Raw genomic sequence first — 16,810 nt, 5'->3', positions numbered from 1 at the left:
TTTCAGCACTTAAAGAACAATAAAGTGATTTATCCAGTCTTATAACTGGAGAAAGTGAGCGCTTGTGGAGGAGAATGATGAACTTACAGACTCTTTCTGTGGCAGCATCTTGCTGCTTTCTGATTGGTCAGGAGCACTGGGCACAGTGACGGCCACAGGGGCACGAGCTCTGCCCAGGGTGCCAATACATGCCGTCTTCAGACTGGAAACTGAAACAGACGGGAAAAATAAAAAAAGATTCTGATGACACACGGCCTGAGATGCAGTTATCAGCTGCCGAAGAGATCTCCTCAGCTATCCTCAGTGTGTGTGTGTGTGTGTGTGTGTGGGCAGACCTGGTGGGGGCATGAGCACGGTGCAGGGCAGGGCAGCGCTGGGTGTGCTGTGAGTTGACACAGTGACAGTGGGCACGGTGAAGCTCTTCATGGGGTGTGTGGGGTGGACGTGGGCTGTGGGAGGTTTATAGCAGTGCGGCTCGTCCTCTTTAATCAGCACCTCTGTGTGCTGCAGGTCCGCTGTGCTGGGGGCCGCCGGCAGCTCGGGGGCAGGCGGCTGAGTCCTTACAGATTCTAAACACACAGAGACACGTGCATTACAGTACACTGACTGATGTACTATGGAAGTATGGAATTACTTTCTAAAACTAGTGAGTGTGTGAACAGAAAACAGTGAAAACAGTTTAAACCAGTTTAAACATGAAACCATCGACTGACCAAAAGAGACTTTTCATTAGTCTCTTTTCATTAATTATTAAATAGGTATTGATATCAATTACAAACCAGGGTCACACTGGCAATTTAATCTGCATGGTAGCAAATAAATGTTAGCATAGACTGTTGTTCTTTTCATGGTTGGACTTTGTACTATTCTTTGTTAACTAGTTTATTTTTGTAATTGACAACTAATGAAAAATCAGCTTTCTATATTCCTTCTCTATAACCTTTTAAAAAATAAAACTTTATAAATCATGATGTCATAATGAAATTCCCTTTATATTAATAAATAGAGAGAGCTAAACATTCCATTACAAAAACTAAGATTGAAAAAAGTGAATTCTTGATTAAGGGTAAACATGTACATATCCACTTCTGTTGTCTTATGACATTTTATTAATAATAACTGAATTTATTATTCAGTTTAGAAAAATATTTTACAAATGTGACTTCAAATGTGCTGTTAGTATTTTGCTAAGTATTGTGCTGGTGTTTTATCCTTTTAGCAAACCTTAGAAAAAGCTAAATAAAATGATTTCTGTAGTTTTTTGTTGAATAGGACTTCACTCAAACGTTAAATCTAAAACACTTAAGAGTTCGCTGGTTATCCATCTAGAAGAACCTTTAAAAGTTCTACAAACAGCCGTACAACGAAGTGTTTCCATATCAAAAAGGCGTCTAAACTAAAACCCTTTTAAGAAGCTAAGAACTCTTAACTATGTAACTATACGTACCTACGAATTTCTCTTACACAGGCTCATACACACACGTGTGTCTCACCTGAAGAAGAAGGTCTGTCTAAATAAGGACCAGAGGAAGAGGGTGTAGCAGGAGCCCTCAGGCTGATCTGGTGATGAAGGTAACCACGCGGTGGAGGGTGATAGTGATGATGATGGTGATGATGAAGATGGTCAAGAGAGTGGATGGGATGTGCGCTAATAACAGCTGAGAATGTGCAAAGCAAATGATGTGTGTGAACAACACAAGTAAACACAAGCTGGAACATACAGCGCAATGAGAAACTTCACACACTGGTTAGATGAAAGAAAAATGACAAATCAATGACCGACAAGACAGACAGACAATTTTTTTTTCTCCAAAACATCATCTACATGCAGAGTGCCAGCACTGGCAGCAGCACCGGACCTTCAGTTTATTCAGTTCAGGCTTGTAATAGAAGAGATTCCTCTGAGCTTACGTTGTGGAGGCTGTGAGTCGAAGGGCATCATTATTTTGGGTCTCACTCCCCTTCTTCCTGCTAGTGTAGACACACTCTCCTCAACCTCGTGACCTGTAAACACACCGACAAAACACTGCTCTCACACATCCTCCACAAACAAACAATTTTATATGTATGAACTGACATATAAATTGCACAAATAATAAATAATTTCCTAACATTCTTCTTCAGGGTGGTGACCTTTCATACAATACACATAGTGAAGTGATAATATAGCAGACTACAGAAGCGCCAAATAAATTCTAGTAGGCAGAGAGAACGAGTAGAACTTGACACCAACAACGTTGTCAGGGATGCCTCCAACAAGTCTAGTTCTCTCTCTCTCTCTCTCTTTTTTTTTACTAATATGTATACAAAATATCTCATCCCCTTGTTTTCTATTGGCTCACAAGACAGAGGCTTGTAAATTCACAGGTCAAAGATAAAATCAGAGTGAAGCGAAAGTAATCGCTACCAGACACAAATGTGTCTTTCATGTCCTGCGGACTTTCAGCTTTAGTGACTTGGGTTCTCAGCCAGGACAATTTCTTTTTCACATTTAGTCTGCTTTAGCTGAAAAAGGAGAGAAGCGTATTTCCCTGGCAAGGGTTAGAAATAAAAGTGTAGATGTTGGCACCTCTGCCAATGTGATCTAAAATAGCTATGTAGTTCAAGTACGCTACATTCGTAGTAATTTGCAGGTCTGCCACAGTTGTGAAGAGCTAAGATTGCTCTTCAGAGACACACAATTCAGTTAATTTTAAAACCATTCATGGGGAAATGGTTTCTCTAACCCTAACCAAGTAGTTTAGTACTTCACATTACATGCCATTTAGAGTAATCGTAAAAATATGAAACGTGCAAGCAGACACCATGATATAATTAAGATGATCAACCTACTGTTTCTCATTCTGTTCTATGCTAACTACAAACATTTCTTCCACTCCCCATATTGTGTATGATACCTCGGTACGTGTTTTGTCTTTGGTGTGCAGCCTCGCTACTGGACGGCTCATGTGTGCTGCGGGGAATGGGTGTCTCTGTCATCACCACGTTGGGCTCAGGTGATTTGTCTATAGACTTCATCTCCAGACGCTCGTGATGGATCCACAAGTCCGGAGGCTTCAGGTCTTTAGAGGTGCTTTTATACTTGTGAGACGCATTACTGGACTTAGTGGCAGCGCGCTTCCTACAGAGGAGAAAGAAACAGCCGATCATATAATTATTTACATAACGTTTACACAGAAGTGTCTTGTATATATATCTCATGCTTATGTTTGGAGAAGAGGGGTGTAAACACTCACTTTTTCTGATGAGAGTTGGAGTGGCGTGTACACAGGACGGCACCCACTACCACAGTGATGATGGTGAACGCTCCGACAGAAACGATGATGATGATCACCAGGATATGATTCTCCTGACTGCCTGTGATTCCTGGCTTATCTGTGAGAGAGAAAGAGAGAGAGAGAGAGAGAGAGAGAGGGTGCGTGAGTGAGAGGAGACAGAGAGTGTGTGTGTGTGTGTGTGTGTGTGTGTGTGTGTGTGTGTGAGTGAGAGAGAGAGAGAGAGAGAGAGAGAGAGAGGGTGCGTGAGTGAGAGGAGACAGAGAGAGTGTGTGTGTGTGTGTGTGTGTGTGAGTGAGAGAGAGAGAGAGAGAGAGAGTGAGTGAGAGGAGACAGAGAGAGTGTGTGTGTGTGTGTGTGTGTGTGTGTGAGTGAGAGAGAGAGAGAGAGAGTGAGTGAGTGAGAGGAGACAGAGAGAGTGTGTGTGTGTGTGTGTGTGTGTGAGTGAGAGAGAGAGAGAGAGAGAGAGTGAGTGAGTGAGAGGAGACAGAGAGAGAGTGTGTGTGTGTGTGTGTGTGAGTGAGAGAGAGAGAGAGAGAGAGAGAGAGAGAGTGAGTGAGAGGAGACAGAGAGAGTGTGTGTGTGTGAGAGAGAGAGACCGAGAGAGAGAGAGAGAGAGAGTGAGTGAGTGAGAGGAGACAGAGAGAGAGTGTGTGTGTGTGTGTGTGTGAGTGAGAGAGAGAGAGAGAGAGAGAGAGAGAGAGTGAGTGAGAGGAGACAGAGAGAGTGTGTGTGTGTGAGAGAGAGAGACCGAGAGAGAGAGAGAGAAAGAGATGTAACAGTGTGTGTATATTTACCTAAGGAGGATCCAAATCCGTGATCTGGCAGGGGAGAACGTCCACCTGGCTTCCCCTGAAAGCCTACTGACAACAAGGTTAAAGAGTTAGGAGCAAACTCTGTGTGTAAATTCTTATAAGACCAGAAAGAAAGAGAGATACAAACATACAAGACATCCAAAAGAGTAATAAAGACAAACAGGTGAACAGTTACCTTGATCACTTGACATTGTGTCAGAGGGCTCAGCTGCAACAAGCACACAAGAGCCAGAGAGAAGAAGTGAGAACAGTGTAGTTAAGACTCAGCAGAGGGTAGTGCAGACAGATTTAAACACATCGTATGACATTTTAGTCCATAACATGAATTTTCTGCCAGCCTTTTCATTTCAAAGTGCCAAGAACCATTTTTAGCATTCCAGGATACTGCAATCAGCTCTAAATGGCTCTCAGGTCGGTTCAGTTACCTTTGGGTGTGCGGAAGTGCACCGTGTCAGACAGCGGCCCCATGCCTTTCGAGTTGCGTGCCTGGATCTTAAAGTAATATGTGGTGTCTAGCGTGAGCTCCTGGATCTGGTGGGTCAGTCTGTTCCCCATCACCGGCTCTACAACCCAGTCATGTACCTCTGCATTCACATCCGTACTGTAGTAAATGATGTAGCCTGGAGTAAGAGGCGGAGGACAAAATCAAGATCAAAATCATGAAGAGCAAATAACATATTCTTAATAAAGCGGTTGATGGTGAGTCAGTGTTAAAAGCCATGTTGAGTTTTGTTCTTGCACTACTGCACTACCTGTGATTTTGCCATTGGCCTCTGATGGTGGCTGCCAGTTGATGTTGATGGTGCGTGGACGACCTTCTTTACTCACCACTGTGACGTCTTTAGGTGCGGATGTGGGAACTGAGGAGATAAAAATCTGTAACTACACAACTCTGAGGCCTGGTTTAGTCTTCATAGGTCATTCTTTATTCGTGGTGATCATATAAGGGTTTTTTTTTTTTTACAGTCTGATTGACGTGACAGGCTGGGAACACCCCTTCGGTCAAATTTAGATATTTTCTACTAGTTTTGGAATCTAGAGTTTTTCCTGAAGTAAAATATGTTTCTCTTTTGCATGTACCTCATCCAGAAATAAAGCATTTTAAAATCTGCAAGCGTGAAAAGGGAGAAAATTCTAATCCAATTCCACCGAAAGGCACCTCACCTACCTACATTTATAACCTAATCCACCTAACCTAAAGCAACAACTGCCTAATATTAAAGAATCATACGTTTACAATTGGAAATGAGTTATTATCACATCAAACTCTGTCTCATCACCTGAGGTAAAAATCACTTGTGGCATATTTGTCCATTCTTAAATTGATGTGAAAATAACTGCTGATTAACTCGGTCAGTACTGTTGACTAACTTTCTTGTTTTTAATGTCATTTTATTATGTAAATGTAAACATTTTAATTCTCGTGCTCTTCTCTGTTTTGATGATGATGTGACAGTGCAGGAGCATCATGGACATTTTGATAACCAGTATCTAATTACAAACTGAATTGATTAGGATTAATTGAAGGAAATTAATTGTGTGAAATTAACCATTGGATGATCGTTGCAGGCAGACAGCCAAGGAGAGTTTAATATCGCAAATAAAAAAATGTTTCCACACTGTTTTGGTAAAACACATTTCTGTTTTTTTAAGTACAGATGTCAAGTATATTATTGGAAGAAACCTTTAATTTTTTACTTTTTATTTTTGGCTGCTTTTTGCAGAATTATTTGCTGTGATAGACGACAGATTTTCCCAGACAGCCACACAATTTTGGAAAGACACTAAGAAAATCACTTGATTTGTATAATGTATGCTGTCTGTGATAAAGAGAGACACAGAGTGCAAATCCTAGGTGAAGTTCTTACGAGTCTCCAAGGTGGTGCCATGAGCAGTCATACTCCATGTGCTGCTGCGCCGACCCTTGGTCACCATGACTGAGAACTCGTACAGCGTGTTGGGCTTCAGGTTTGTTACTGTGTATGTTAGAGTTGTGGTGTTGGCAACCTGTACACACAACCAGAAAACAAGATCTTAGGTTATTATGTTAAAACATAGTAAAATGTCTAAACAAATTTAGAGTAGGTTATATCTAACATCATCATTGTCATGATGGTACTCAAATACACAGCCTTTAGCTTAATATTTTTATCATTTAAATGCAATTTGAACACTTGCCCACTTGGAGGCACTGTAAGCCTTTAAAAAAGAAACTGCTGGACTGTGGCGCCCTTATGAGTAAGCACAATGAATTTATGATTTCGACAGCTTTCATGTAGGAGTTTTATTGAATTTTGAACACCACTGTCCATAACCACAATAAAGCTTTCCTTTCCTGCATTGTAGTACCTTATATTTGGTGTTGGCTGGTATGTTGGTCTTCCAGCGAACTGTGTAATATCTGGAGTCGGTGATCTTCTGGTTCTTGGACAGCGAGTTATCAGCCCAGGAGACTTTGATGGCATCGTGGCTGATGACGGAGGCCTGAACGCCCACTGGGGGAAGCATGGGGGAAGGCTCGGGCGCTGGGGTGTAAGGGGTATGATGATACATTTTAAATAAATCAATATCTGGCTCTATGGGACCTGGCAGCAGCAAACATGGTGTTCAAATGCAAAAAAAAAACCAAAAAACATGAAACAAGCAATGGATTACAAAAAGCGTCAGCAACATAATGATGGAAGAAGCCGGAAAGTGGCAGGGTGGCATGTAAATGAGGTGGGGATGAATGCAATGTCAGGAGGGCAAAGAGAAAAAGAGAAATACTATTAGAGCAGGGAAACCGATTGTCACTGCAATAGAATAGAAAGTGAAAATGCAGTACATTTAAAAACAAATGCAAGTATCTCACAGTCTACAACTTAACAAGAATCATAAAAACATTATCCATGTAGTGCTCTGTACTTTATGATACTGTATATTGGGTGAGAACAAAAGATTATACCGCATCACAAAAAGGACCCCATGTGCATTTCTGGTTATGACCATATCAGATGCATCAGATGCCCAAATGCCATAAACATTTAAAACTAAGTTTGTCTGCCAACTAGCTGTTTATTTCTAGGTCAGGGCTGGCTGATGTGCTATGCTCTCACATCTGTCCCTAAAGACTTTCCAAACATTTGAGGCAAGCTGCTGTTAGCCATGACAGGTCAGCAGGGGTTCCTGCAAGAGTGCACTCTCTTCCTGCCTCTTTGGTGCTCTTCTCTAGATCAGCTGTGAGAGAGATGCCACAAGAGTGCTGGGAAAGGAGAAGATTCACCTTCGTATAGATATGCACACTTCAAACCAACTAACACATGGGGAATTGCTATAGACAGATTCCCGAGCACTTGGCACTGCACTCACAGTGTAAAAGAAAATAGAACTGAACTCCAAACAAAGGTTTTTGCATCCCTACAAACATGTTTTACTCTAAACCTTTACAAATGGAGGAGTTGTGGCCCTTTTTGTGTATGCAGTAAAGAGTTCAGACATGCAATACACCATACTATGTATAAGACAAAGCAATTCTACAGAACAGTGCAAAAAATAAAATGTGTACCAGAGCTGATCCTAGCAGGTTCTACAAACAACCTACCAAACCAACCACCTGCCTTACATTATTTTTTCAACATTAATGAAACATTTGTGACATAAGGACAAAGCCGAATTCATATCCAACAAATACTGATGAGTGTGTATACCTGATTGAGGCCTGGTGATGGCGCTCTCGTACACAGGTATTCCCTCACCCATGTTGTTGAAGGCCTTCAGCGTAATCACATAGTGTGAGCTGGGGTCTAGGGAGGCACACACCAGTAAATAAATCACTGTCCCATAACACACACTTATCTTTCATTATTCAATTCCTCCTTCAAATTAGTCAGACTATTACTTTAAAGGTAGTACTTAGAAGGAACCTACAAATTTTTTTTTCTTTTTTAACAGATTATCATTTGAAGTACTGCAATTAAGAAAATTACCCATAATGCAATTTGGAAAGTAAGGAGCTCACCCAGGTTTTCAATGCTGTAGTAACGCTGTTTGTAGTCCACTTTAATGGTCTGTGAGTGAGGACTGCCTATACCATAACCAATGCTGTAGCCTCTCACCACGATGTCCTGGTTTTCTGGAGGTGTCCAACTCACCACAATGCTATTCACCAGCGGACGCACATGCAGTGAACTGGGCACTCCAGGTACCTGAGACTCTGTAATATATAACGCATTAGAAGTCAGTAGGGGATTATGGTGTGTACTCATTTCCCATTGGGCCACCATCATGGGTACCACCACACCTGAGTTGTCCCAAATTGTCCCAACAACTGCATTAACATTCAGATAAGAAAACTTCAGTGCAGGGTCACAAATATATATTGGTTATGGCAGACTATTCCTCTCACTATCCAGTAAAAAAAAATGAAATATTGCTCAGGAGCTGGGCCTTCCGTTCAGCTGGGCTGCAGGATTCTCTATGACCAAGGTACGCCCCATTTATGGCCTGGCTGATTATACACCTTATGTGCTCTTCCAGTTATGTTGAAGTCACACTTCTGTTTACAACCATGAGAAGAATCTGAGCGTGTTAATGTTTACGTGTTCAAGAGCCTATACAGGAGGCCCAGAGAGAGCAGGTCATGATTTGTCAAATGCAAGTTCCCAGAGACCTTCCAAGGGCTCTACACAATCACAGGGAAGATCACTCCCATCAACTGTATGATCAACCACCTGGTCTACCACATAAACCTCCTAAAAAACCTGCCCTCTGCATTTGAACATAAACAGCCACAAAGTCCGAATGACCCAAGAATTAATGGAACTGGTTCTGGAGAGCCATTGAGAAGTAGGTGTGGAAAATCAGATTGCGAAGATCTAGCTGCTCCTCAGCCCCCATTGTCATGGTGCAGAGGTCAGACGGCACTCTGAGCTCCTGTAGAGACTTTGTAGGCCTAAAAAGGTGCCTGTGATCTACACCTACCCTATGCCAAGAAAGAATGAACTGAATGAGCAAATGGAGAGGTTGTGGTATGTTTACAGGTAGGATTTTGGATTGAGATGGCATCCCCTTCTCCTATACCAGCCTTAATTCAAATGTCTTATTGTGACTGGAAAGTGGCTAAAATGTTTGTGAATATAATGACAATTTCTCTGTTTAAGGGAATATTTCTGAAGAACATAAATAAGAAAATGGGGAACAGGAACAAGCATCTCTCTCCGAACAGCCTACAGAAATCTCTTAGGCACAAAAAGATGTTTCCACAGGTTTTTGTACAGTGTACAGTGGAGAGGAATCTGTACTTCAAAGCCAACAAGAAATTCTGTGTCCCAATTTCTATCAACACTGCCAAGTGTTGTATTTTTAATGATTTTTGTCCTCCCATAAGGAAGACAACTGACATCAGTTTGGCTTAAAACATAAAGGAGGAAGGATGGAGCTGAAATGGTGCCAGAGGGCAGGATTACATTTACAGATTGTGTAAGGGGGGAAACACTTGTCTTACAAAATAACGCTCTAATGGCACTATATACACTGCTAAAACAAACACAAAAAGCAAAATGAAAGCAAAAATATAACATGAATATGAGAAAGACTGTACCAATTTTTTAGTCTTTGCACAACTTAACCTGGAAAGAAGCTATGGTTAAAGCTGTTGCATGTGACTAGATGTCGTAACGCATAATTCCTGAAGTCCGACCAGAAAAAAACTAAATAAATTGACCCTCAACTTGGAATTGTTCCTTGGAAACTTATGATGGTCTCCCCAACTCAGAATTCCACCAAGTTCAGACGTAAACCATTACGTGACGTGAAATCAACATGGCTGCTCACAGCATAACCAGTAAACAAAGTAGCACTTCTTATCTTTAACTGAGTTATACTGTATATACAAGTATTTGCTTTAGACTAAGTAACCTACAAACATACTAGATTGTAAAATCTATAACATTAGCTATACAGTTTGCTGTTTTGAAGGGGAAAATATACATCACTCAACATAGTTAGCTGGGTAGCTAGTTGCTAAACAAAAGACAAACATAGAGGTGTCCATGTTTTTTTCCCTACTTTGTAGCTCGAACACAATGAAGATGAAATGAAATAATTACAATCTCCGACTTCCCGTTTCCGAGGTAAGTCAATTTCAGCACTAGAGGGCCAAGGGATTTTGCTTAAGGCTCAACAGTGGTAGCCTGACTGTGAACTATTGCCCTAGGATCAGTATCTCAGAACCTTAACCACTGAGCCACCAGGACCCCTAATGTGGTTTGAAAAGTTTCAAAAGTTATAAACTCATGAATACGTAATAAAATACTTTAGAACAATAATGCATAACAAATAACACATATGAGTTGAAAATTTGCTGCATGACAAGTTGGTCACTATAGCATTATTGACCTATGAAGATTATGTACCATTAATCACAAAAAAAATTGAAATTGAAAAAATGGTGAAATACTGAAATAATTTTATGCAAATTGATGATAATTTTATTGATGATATATTTATATAGGATGATTATTATTATTATTTTCATATAATAATAATTAATTTATTTAGTAAAATAATTTATATTTAGAATATATATCGAAATATTGTGTAGAGCTCTATTTCAGAAATTCTCAGAGCCTTCTGACAAATGATGGAACTTCACACAGAATGGCAAATGCACAACATTTAACCCATTAAAAATACAGAGCCTTTCCCTTCAACCTCTCACATTTCTGATACGTAGCCTTATACAGTAGCTGATTACAAGTGAGACTGCTGTCAGAATCAGTCAGGACCTTAGATCTTAGAGTTCAGATTTATAGATTCCTAAGCACAGGGGAAAAAGCGCTGAATTATTCAACACGTCTTTCAGTATTGATGAGCTACAGTCTACCTGCGTGCCTTTATTTGATCTGTGTTTAATAAACTCATACTCTCATATATGCCAGGCAAACCAACACATTAATCAATAACATGAAGTTTACTCCATTATCAACTGGGGGAACAAGCAGTGTAGGGACCTTGTTCAAAGAGAAGGGCCAGGCTTCAGCAAAATCTCTGCCGATTGGTGCTTAGTCAATGTTAAAGAAGAAAAAACAGAAATATTTCTATACATAAAAGTCAGATTATGTTTGCAGCAGATTTCTTACCATCCAAATCGTTCTCGAAGGTCTCGGCGGGGATCCACTCGGTCCCCGGGCCGCTGCCGTTCACCGTGATGGCCGACAGCCGGAATGAGTACTCGGTTCCTCGTTCCAAACCTACAGCAAGACACAACCAGATCAACAGAAAGCTAATCACTTATTTTATTTGACTATTTCGAATTTATAGTGATTGTATTTGCAGTAAAATTCCACTAAGCAACGTTTAATCAATTTCTATTTTTTTAATAGAAAAAGCGTGTTGGGCTACATACAGAAAAAATACCAAAAATACAAAATATTATTAAAAAAAATAAAGACTGTTTAATATCGGATTATGTACCAATGCATCAATGTTTGATTAGAACTATCTGATCAGTGGGAGCAAAAAATATATAGTTTTAAACACTACTCAGAAGCAATAAATGAAGAAGCAATACTGCTCAGAAGAAATAAAACTAAGACTGAAAATACATGCTTTTGACACTACTGTGGCTGGTACTAGGTTTTAAACCTACCATCAATAAGCTGAAAGAGTTGATTAGTTATAATCTCAGCTGCATCTCCTTTCCTCCCAGCTTTCCTGTAGCGGAGCTTATAACCTGTCAGCTCTCCATTCTGGGTGCCGGGAGGAGGAGGCTGCCATCGTACCATAATGCTCTGTGGTACAAAACAATAACCGAGAATAAGGGTGAAGTCATACTAAAATTCATAAAAAAATCATAAACTTATTGAGTCAAAGCCTTAGTATGAGGATGATAAGAAACATTCTTTTTCACTCTTTTCGCCAATTTCGAGTGGCATGCTCTTCTTGGATTGATTTATTTGTTTATAGACAATAACTCTACTTGTATCTTGTCATTTCAGACACAGTCCTATACTTTGCATGATTCACATCGACAAGATGCATGAAGCAAATGACATTTTAATTAAAACGGAAATGCAGTGATCAGAACCGTTCGTTCTGGAAGTCTGGATGCTAATAGACAACAAAAAGTATCTCTTATTCGAACATTTCCTGCATTACTACTAACTTCTGCTCCGCTTAGCTTCACTTTCTAATGAGAACTGAATAATGTACTTCCGTGCGCATTTCAGGAGATACATGCTGTCTGTCTCTAGGTTTAGTCACAAAGAATCTGAAGCAGATATTATACCTGCCTTGAGGTTGCCTAAAGATGCTGATGCATATTAACAACTGAGCTTAGCTTAGTTTTCTTAGTGAGGGGAAATCAATGAGCTCTCAGATCCGTGTAAAGAGCGTGACATAGAAATGGATCACAACAGACTGCACTGCAAAGATGAGATGTTCACTAGACCATCTCAATATATTAGACAGAGCTAGAACTCGAAATGAGTTAGAAATGAAATTCAAATTGCAAATTGCAAAAGATGAAAATACTTAATTTCTCAGTTCATTATATAACACACAAAGTGGCACTTACCCTCGAGTTTTGGACTTCGAGAGAGATATTCTGAGGCGCAGAGCTTGGTACTGCAACAACCAATAACACTGTTAGCTTTACAGTACTGTATAATAAACCATAATCATCACTGTATGACTTTATCTCCACAGGATATTATCTGGATTAACAAAAAAAACCTGATTCATTGGCAGAGCATGTTTTTCAAAAACATTTGATTTGGATTATATTTGGCATTCCATTGTGTTTTATAAATTAAGCTCAAGCAATATGTTGCCTGATGAGATATGAACATGCACTGCTGGAGTGAAATCACTGCTCCTGGTGTGTTTTTGGTACAAGAGGAACAAAAAGTGTGAAAGCAGGAGTTAGTGAGTATGAGTTTATAAAGATTTTCTTCATACAACCTCTAATTTTATATTCACAGACACCCCTCAGCATTTCTTTCACAGCTGTACTACACCACCTGCCACACTCTCCCTGTCTTCCCTAAGGTCCTGTAGTGACAACACTCAACTCCCTCTTCACCCCGGAGGAGTGAAAAGCTCAGTGATCAGTAAGAAACAGGTTGAACCGGAGTTATGTGTTGCAAAATTGGCCTAATCAAATGAAATTCTTATTACAGTTAGTTACAGTATGTAATAAGGTCTTGCTTGTAAATGCCAAGGTTGACTGTTTGAGTATAATACTGAATGATACACTAACATAGAATAACAACTACTGTATATTCAAGATATATACAAGGTAAGAGAGTTCATTCGCTGCAAGAGTGTGTGTAGTATTAAGTGACTTAACACTAATAAATCATAAAACTGAGATACCATCAGAAAGGGTGTGAACGGTCAGGTCGTCAGTAGACACTCCAGGTCCATGCTTGTTGTAAGCCACGACTCTGAAACTGTACTCTGTGAACTTCTTCAGTCCCGTCATTGTGTAAGACAAACCTACAACATCGATGTCCTGAGAGAGACAAAACACACAATTGTTTTTTTTTTAATTGAAGAGAAGCCTTAAAACACACACCCACACACACACACACACACACACACACACACACACACAGTAGGTATATTTTCAAAGGTTAAACCAAGTCTTGTGACGGCTAATCACAACTTCCTTCAGCCTTGGTTTCTTGGTCTCACCTGTTCCACGTCCTTTCCTTTCTCGCTGTAGTAAAGTTTGTAGGTCTGGATCTCCCCATTCCCTGTGAGTGGTCTCTCCCAGGTCAAACTGACCGTAGTGGGTGTGACGGACACAGCCTGCAGGTTGGGAGCAGGTCCTGGTACCTGCACTGGAAACCCCAAATACAGGAGCATACTTTTCAGAAATGTAGGGCTCAAATATGCAGACTATTGTATCTATGTTCCTATATTTTTGGAGCATTATGGTACAGAACAGATCTGACAAAAGGCTTCATTATATCATAAAACTACGCCTCTCATCCTGAGTGTTAGTCTCTAACTGAATTTGAACATCCTGAGCTACCTTCAGATTTGTTACTGGATCACAGCTAACATCTTCAAAGCACACATCTTCAACTTTTGACTTGTTGCAGTTCTACTTTTTCCTTTCATCGCTTTTGTTTGACTGCTGGTTTCTCCTTCATACTGATATTTTACAGGGTATTGAGGAAAATGTGACATTTCCTCCCACCGCAGCAGGCTACTTTGAATAACAGGCTTGCACGGAAGGAGGCATAAAATCCGCAGTGGCTGATGTATAGCTCACAGATTTCCACTCCTGATCACTGCAGAAATATGGTTTGAGACCAATCTCTGTAGATGTGCTAACCTAGAATCAACTCCGTTTGCTGCCATCGTGTTAAGTCAACTAACAAACACAAGACAAATAACTGAAGACAAATTGAGATAATATAAGAGAGCTTTTCAGAAAGTTACCCTATTCAAAATATTTAGCTACCCATCACTCTAGTAATGGAAAGGGTGTGGGGAACTAAGGCAATGATAAATGTACTCACTCAAAAAAGAAGGATCAAGTCTATTAATAACACACTTTGATTAAACAGATCATTTATTAGTAATTAACTTATTTGCTGCAAAAGTCTTTACCGTGTGTCAAGTTGCCAGTGATTACACCTTCACTCTTTTAGCAATATTTTAGCTTTTTCCTCTTGTTCCTCAAGAGAAAATACTGTTCACAAAAACTGACATTTAAGCTTTTTCAGTGTGTCTGTGGATGAGAGCATGTTGTGATTACTGTGTGAATTATTCCTCCATGCAGACTCCAGTGCAAACAGGTTACTGTGAATAAATAAATAAAAAGGAATCTGAAACATTAAAGCTTATGATATTGTATCCTCATGATAGTCTTTGAAATTATGATGAGGATGATGATTGGTTATTCATCATAAAGATTACAAGCGGGACTCATGCAAATCCAGTAACAATAACCTCATACATTCATTCATCTTCAGTAAGCGCTGGATCCTGGTCAGGGTCACAGTGGATTCAAAGCCTATTCTGGGAACGATGGGCGTGAAGCGGGAATACACCCTGGATTGGACTTCCGTTGCAGAGCACCATGAACACACACGTTCACAAACTATTCACACTTTAGAGTCTCCAATCCACACACATGCATGTTTTTGGGAGGTGGGAGGAAACCCGGAGAACCCAGAGGAAACCCACGTGGACATGGCGAGGATATGTGATACTCCTCACTGACAGTAACCCTGGTTCAGGATTGAACCGGGAACCCTGGAGCTGTGATAAGGCAATGCTACCGTCTTCAGACACTACATGACCAAGAGTACTTGGTAGTCTGATTTTTCATCAACACACAGTCCAAGCCTTGCCAAAAATGGCATCTCAAATAGAGAAAGCTTCAGTCTCAAAGGTGGCAAACCCCCTGCAATTGCTCAATTCAGCGTTGGTTTGCTGGTCAGCTTGTTTTGAGTAAACTTGGACTCGGTGCACAGAAGTCCAGGGAAGGGGCACGTCAGAAAGGAGCCTTGGCCAAGTTTCTACTCTTTGCGGTGAATTCTATAAGGCAGAATGTGTGTGGCTGTGTTTGTGTGTGGCTTACCTTCAGGCTGGGTGGCCACTGTAAGGGGAGCAGAGCTTTCACCCAGGCCGTTTCTGTTGGACGCCACCACCCTGAATGTGTACTTAGTGTCGGGGACGAGGTTTTCTATGGTGACCTGCAGTTCTCCTGGAGCTGTGGTGTTCTCAACACGCTCCCTGTCAAGACAGAGTAAGCATAAGGGGGATACAGTTCTGAGATCTAACTGCTGAAATAAAGATGCTGTGTTGCTATGTGCTGAGTTATCAAAGCTTTAAACTGCATAGCTGAGTATTTACCACACAAGATGATCCCCTACCCTGCCAAGTCTTGCAGCAGTGTGGATTTCTTACCTGCTGGAGCCATCGAGGCTGTAGAAGACAGAGTAGGTGAGGTTGTCTCCATTCGGCTCGGCCGGAAGCCTCCAGGTGAGTTTGATGAAGCGGGTGGAGACGAGTGAAGCCACGAGGTCGCGAGGGGGTGACGGGATGGAACCTGAGCGCTCCCCGGAGTCTACATGGTCAGTAGTGGCACTGGTCAGTGAGGGGACAGGAGACGTGGGGAGGGCAACGTCTTGGGTACACAAGGGGTGGAGGGACGACATCACGGGGGAAGGTGGAGGGAGACAGGGAGGGTAAATAATAGATACATAGGTGGGGACAGAGGAAAGGAGGGCGAGAAAAATAAAGGAAAAATAAAGAACATAAAATTGACAAAAAACACAAAACCACAAACAGTCCACTACAAGAGACAAATGAAAAACTACAAATTTACAATGAAGTGAGAGCGCAAGAGATGGAGCTGATATACGAGGCTGTTACGCTGTAGACCTGCATGCAGGAGGCCCACAATAACCAAGCAACACACAAATACGGCACTGACTGATGACAGGAAGCATCTTATATCAGCACAAAGCAAAAAAAGGTTCATTTGCTGTTGATGTTAAAGACCAAGTATTTCTCAACAAAAGACATTTTTTCCATTTTCTACATTCATAAAAGCATTCCATCTAAGAGGTGAGAATTACTACAGTAATCACAGAAGTTTTCCCTCTAAAAAAATATAATTGTGCTGTGCTTAATACAACAAAACAAATCCAGACAGCTTCTTTCCTGTTCCTTTGGCCTTATCTCCATGGTTTATGACTCAAATCAAGCTGTCCATAT

General features: G+C 40.8%; 1 protein-coding gene across 7 annotated transcripts in view; it reads right to left on the bottom strand.

Annotated features, from left to right (window-relative positions):
* LOC113530052 (neogenin) overlaps positions 1 to 16,810 on the bottom strand; it is a 113,237-nt gene that overhangs the window by 2,033 nt on the left and 94,394 nt on the right. For 2 of the 7 annotated variants that reach the window (XM_053236549.1, XM_053236545.1), the window contains exons 8-28: positions 15,998 to 16,217; positions 15,669 to 15,823; positions 13,766 to 13,914; positions 13,445 to 13,583; positions 12,645 to 12,694; positions 11,718 to 11,859; positions 11,209 to 11,319; positions 8,088 to 8,282; positions 7,777 to 7,872; positions 6,440 to 6,675; positions 5,959 to 6,097; positions 4,843 to 4,950; positions 4,516 to 4,710; positions 4,266 to 4,298; positions 4,073 to 4,138; positions 3,237 to 3,375; positions 2,898 to 3,121; positions 1,912 to 2,004; positions 1,494 to 1,658; positions 336 to 569; positions 88 to 209 (exon numbers count right to left, since the gene is read on the bottom strand). In XM_053236549.1, the coding sequence (XP_053092524.1) occupies positions 88 to 209; positions 336 to 569; positions 1,494 to 1,658; positions 1,912 to 2,004; positions 2,898 to 3,121; positions 3,237 to 3,375; positions 4,073 to 4,138; positions 4,266 to 4,298; positions 4,516 to 4,710; positions 4,843 to 4,950; positions 5,959 to 6,097; positions 6,440 to 6,675; positions 7,777 to 7,872; positions 8,088 to 8,282; positions 11,209 to 11,319; positions 11,718 to 11,859; positions 12,645 to 12,694; positions 13,445 to 13,583; positions 13,766 to 13,914; positions 15,669 to 15,823; positions 15,998 to 16,217 (3,011 nt within the window). The remainder of the gene's footprint in view (positions 1 to 87; positions 210 to 335; positions 570 to 1,493; positions 1,659 to 1,911; positions 2,005 to 2,897; positions 3,122 to 3,236; positions 3,376 to 4,072; positions 4,139 to 4,265; positions 4,299 to 4,515; positions 4,711 to 4,842; positions 4,951 to 5,958; positions 6,098 to 6,439; positions 6,676 to 7,776; positions 7,873 to 8,087; positions 8,283 to 11,208; positions 11,320 to 11,717; positions 11,860 to 12,644; positions 12,695 to 13,444; positions 13,584 to 13,765; positions 13,915 to 15,668; positions 15,824 to 15,997; positions 16,218 to 16,810) is intronic. The other 5 variants (XM_053236546.1, XM_053236547.1, XM_053236548.1 and 2 more) reach the window with 5 other exon arrangements.

This window comes from Pangasianodon hypophthalmus, chromosome 9, assembly GCF_027358585.1.
Source record: "Pangasianodon hypophthalmus isolate fPanHyp1 chromosome 9, fPanHyp1.pri, whole genome shotgun sequence".
NCBI lineage: Eukaryota > Metazoa > Chordata > Actinopteri > Siluriformes > Pangasiidae > Pangasianodon > Pangasianodon hypophthalmus.
This window is presented reverse-complemented; position numbering and strand designations above follow the sequence as displayed.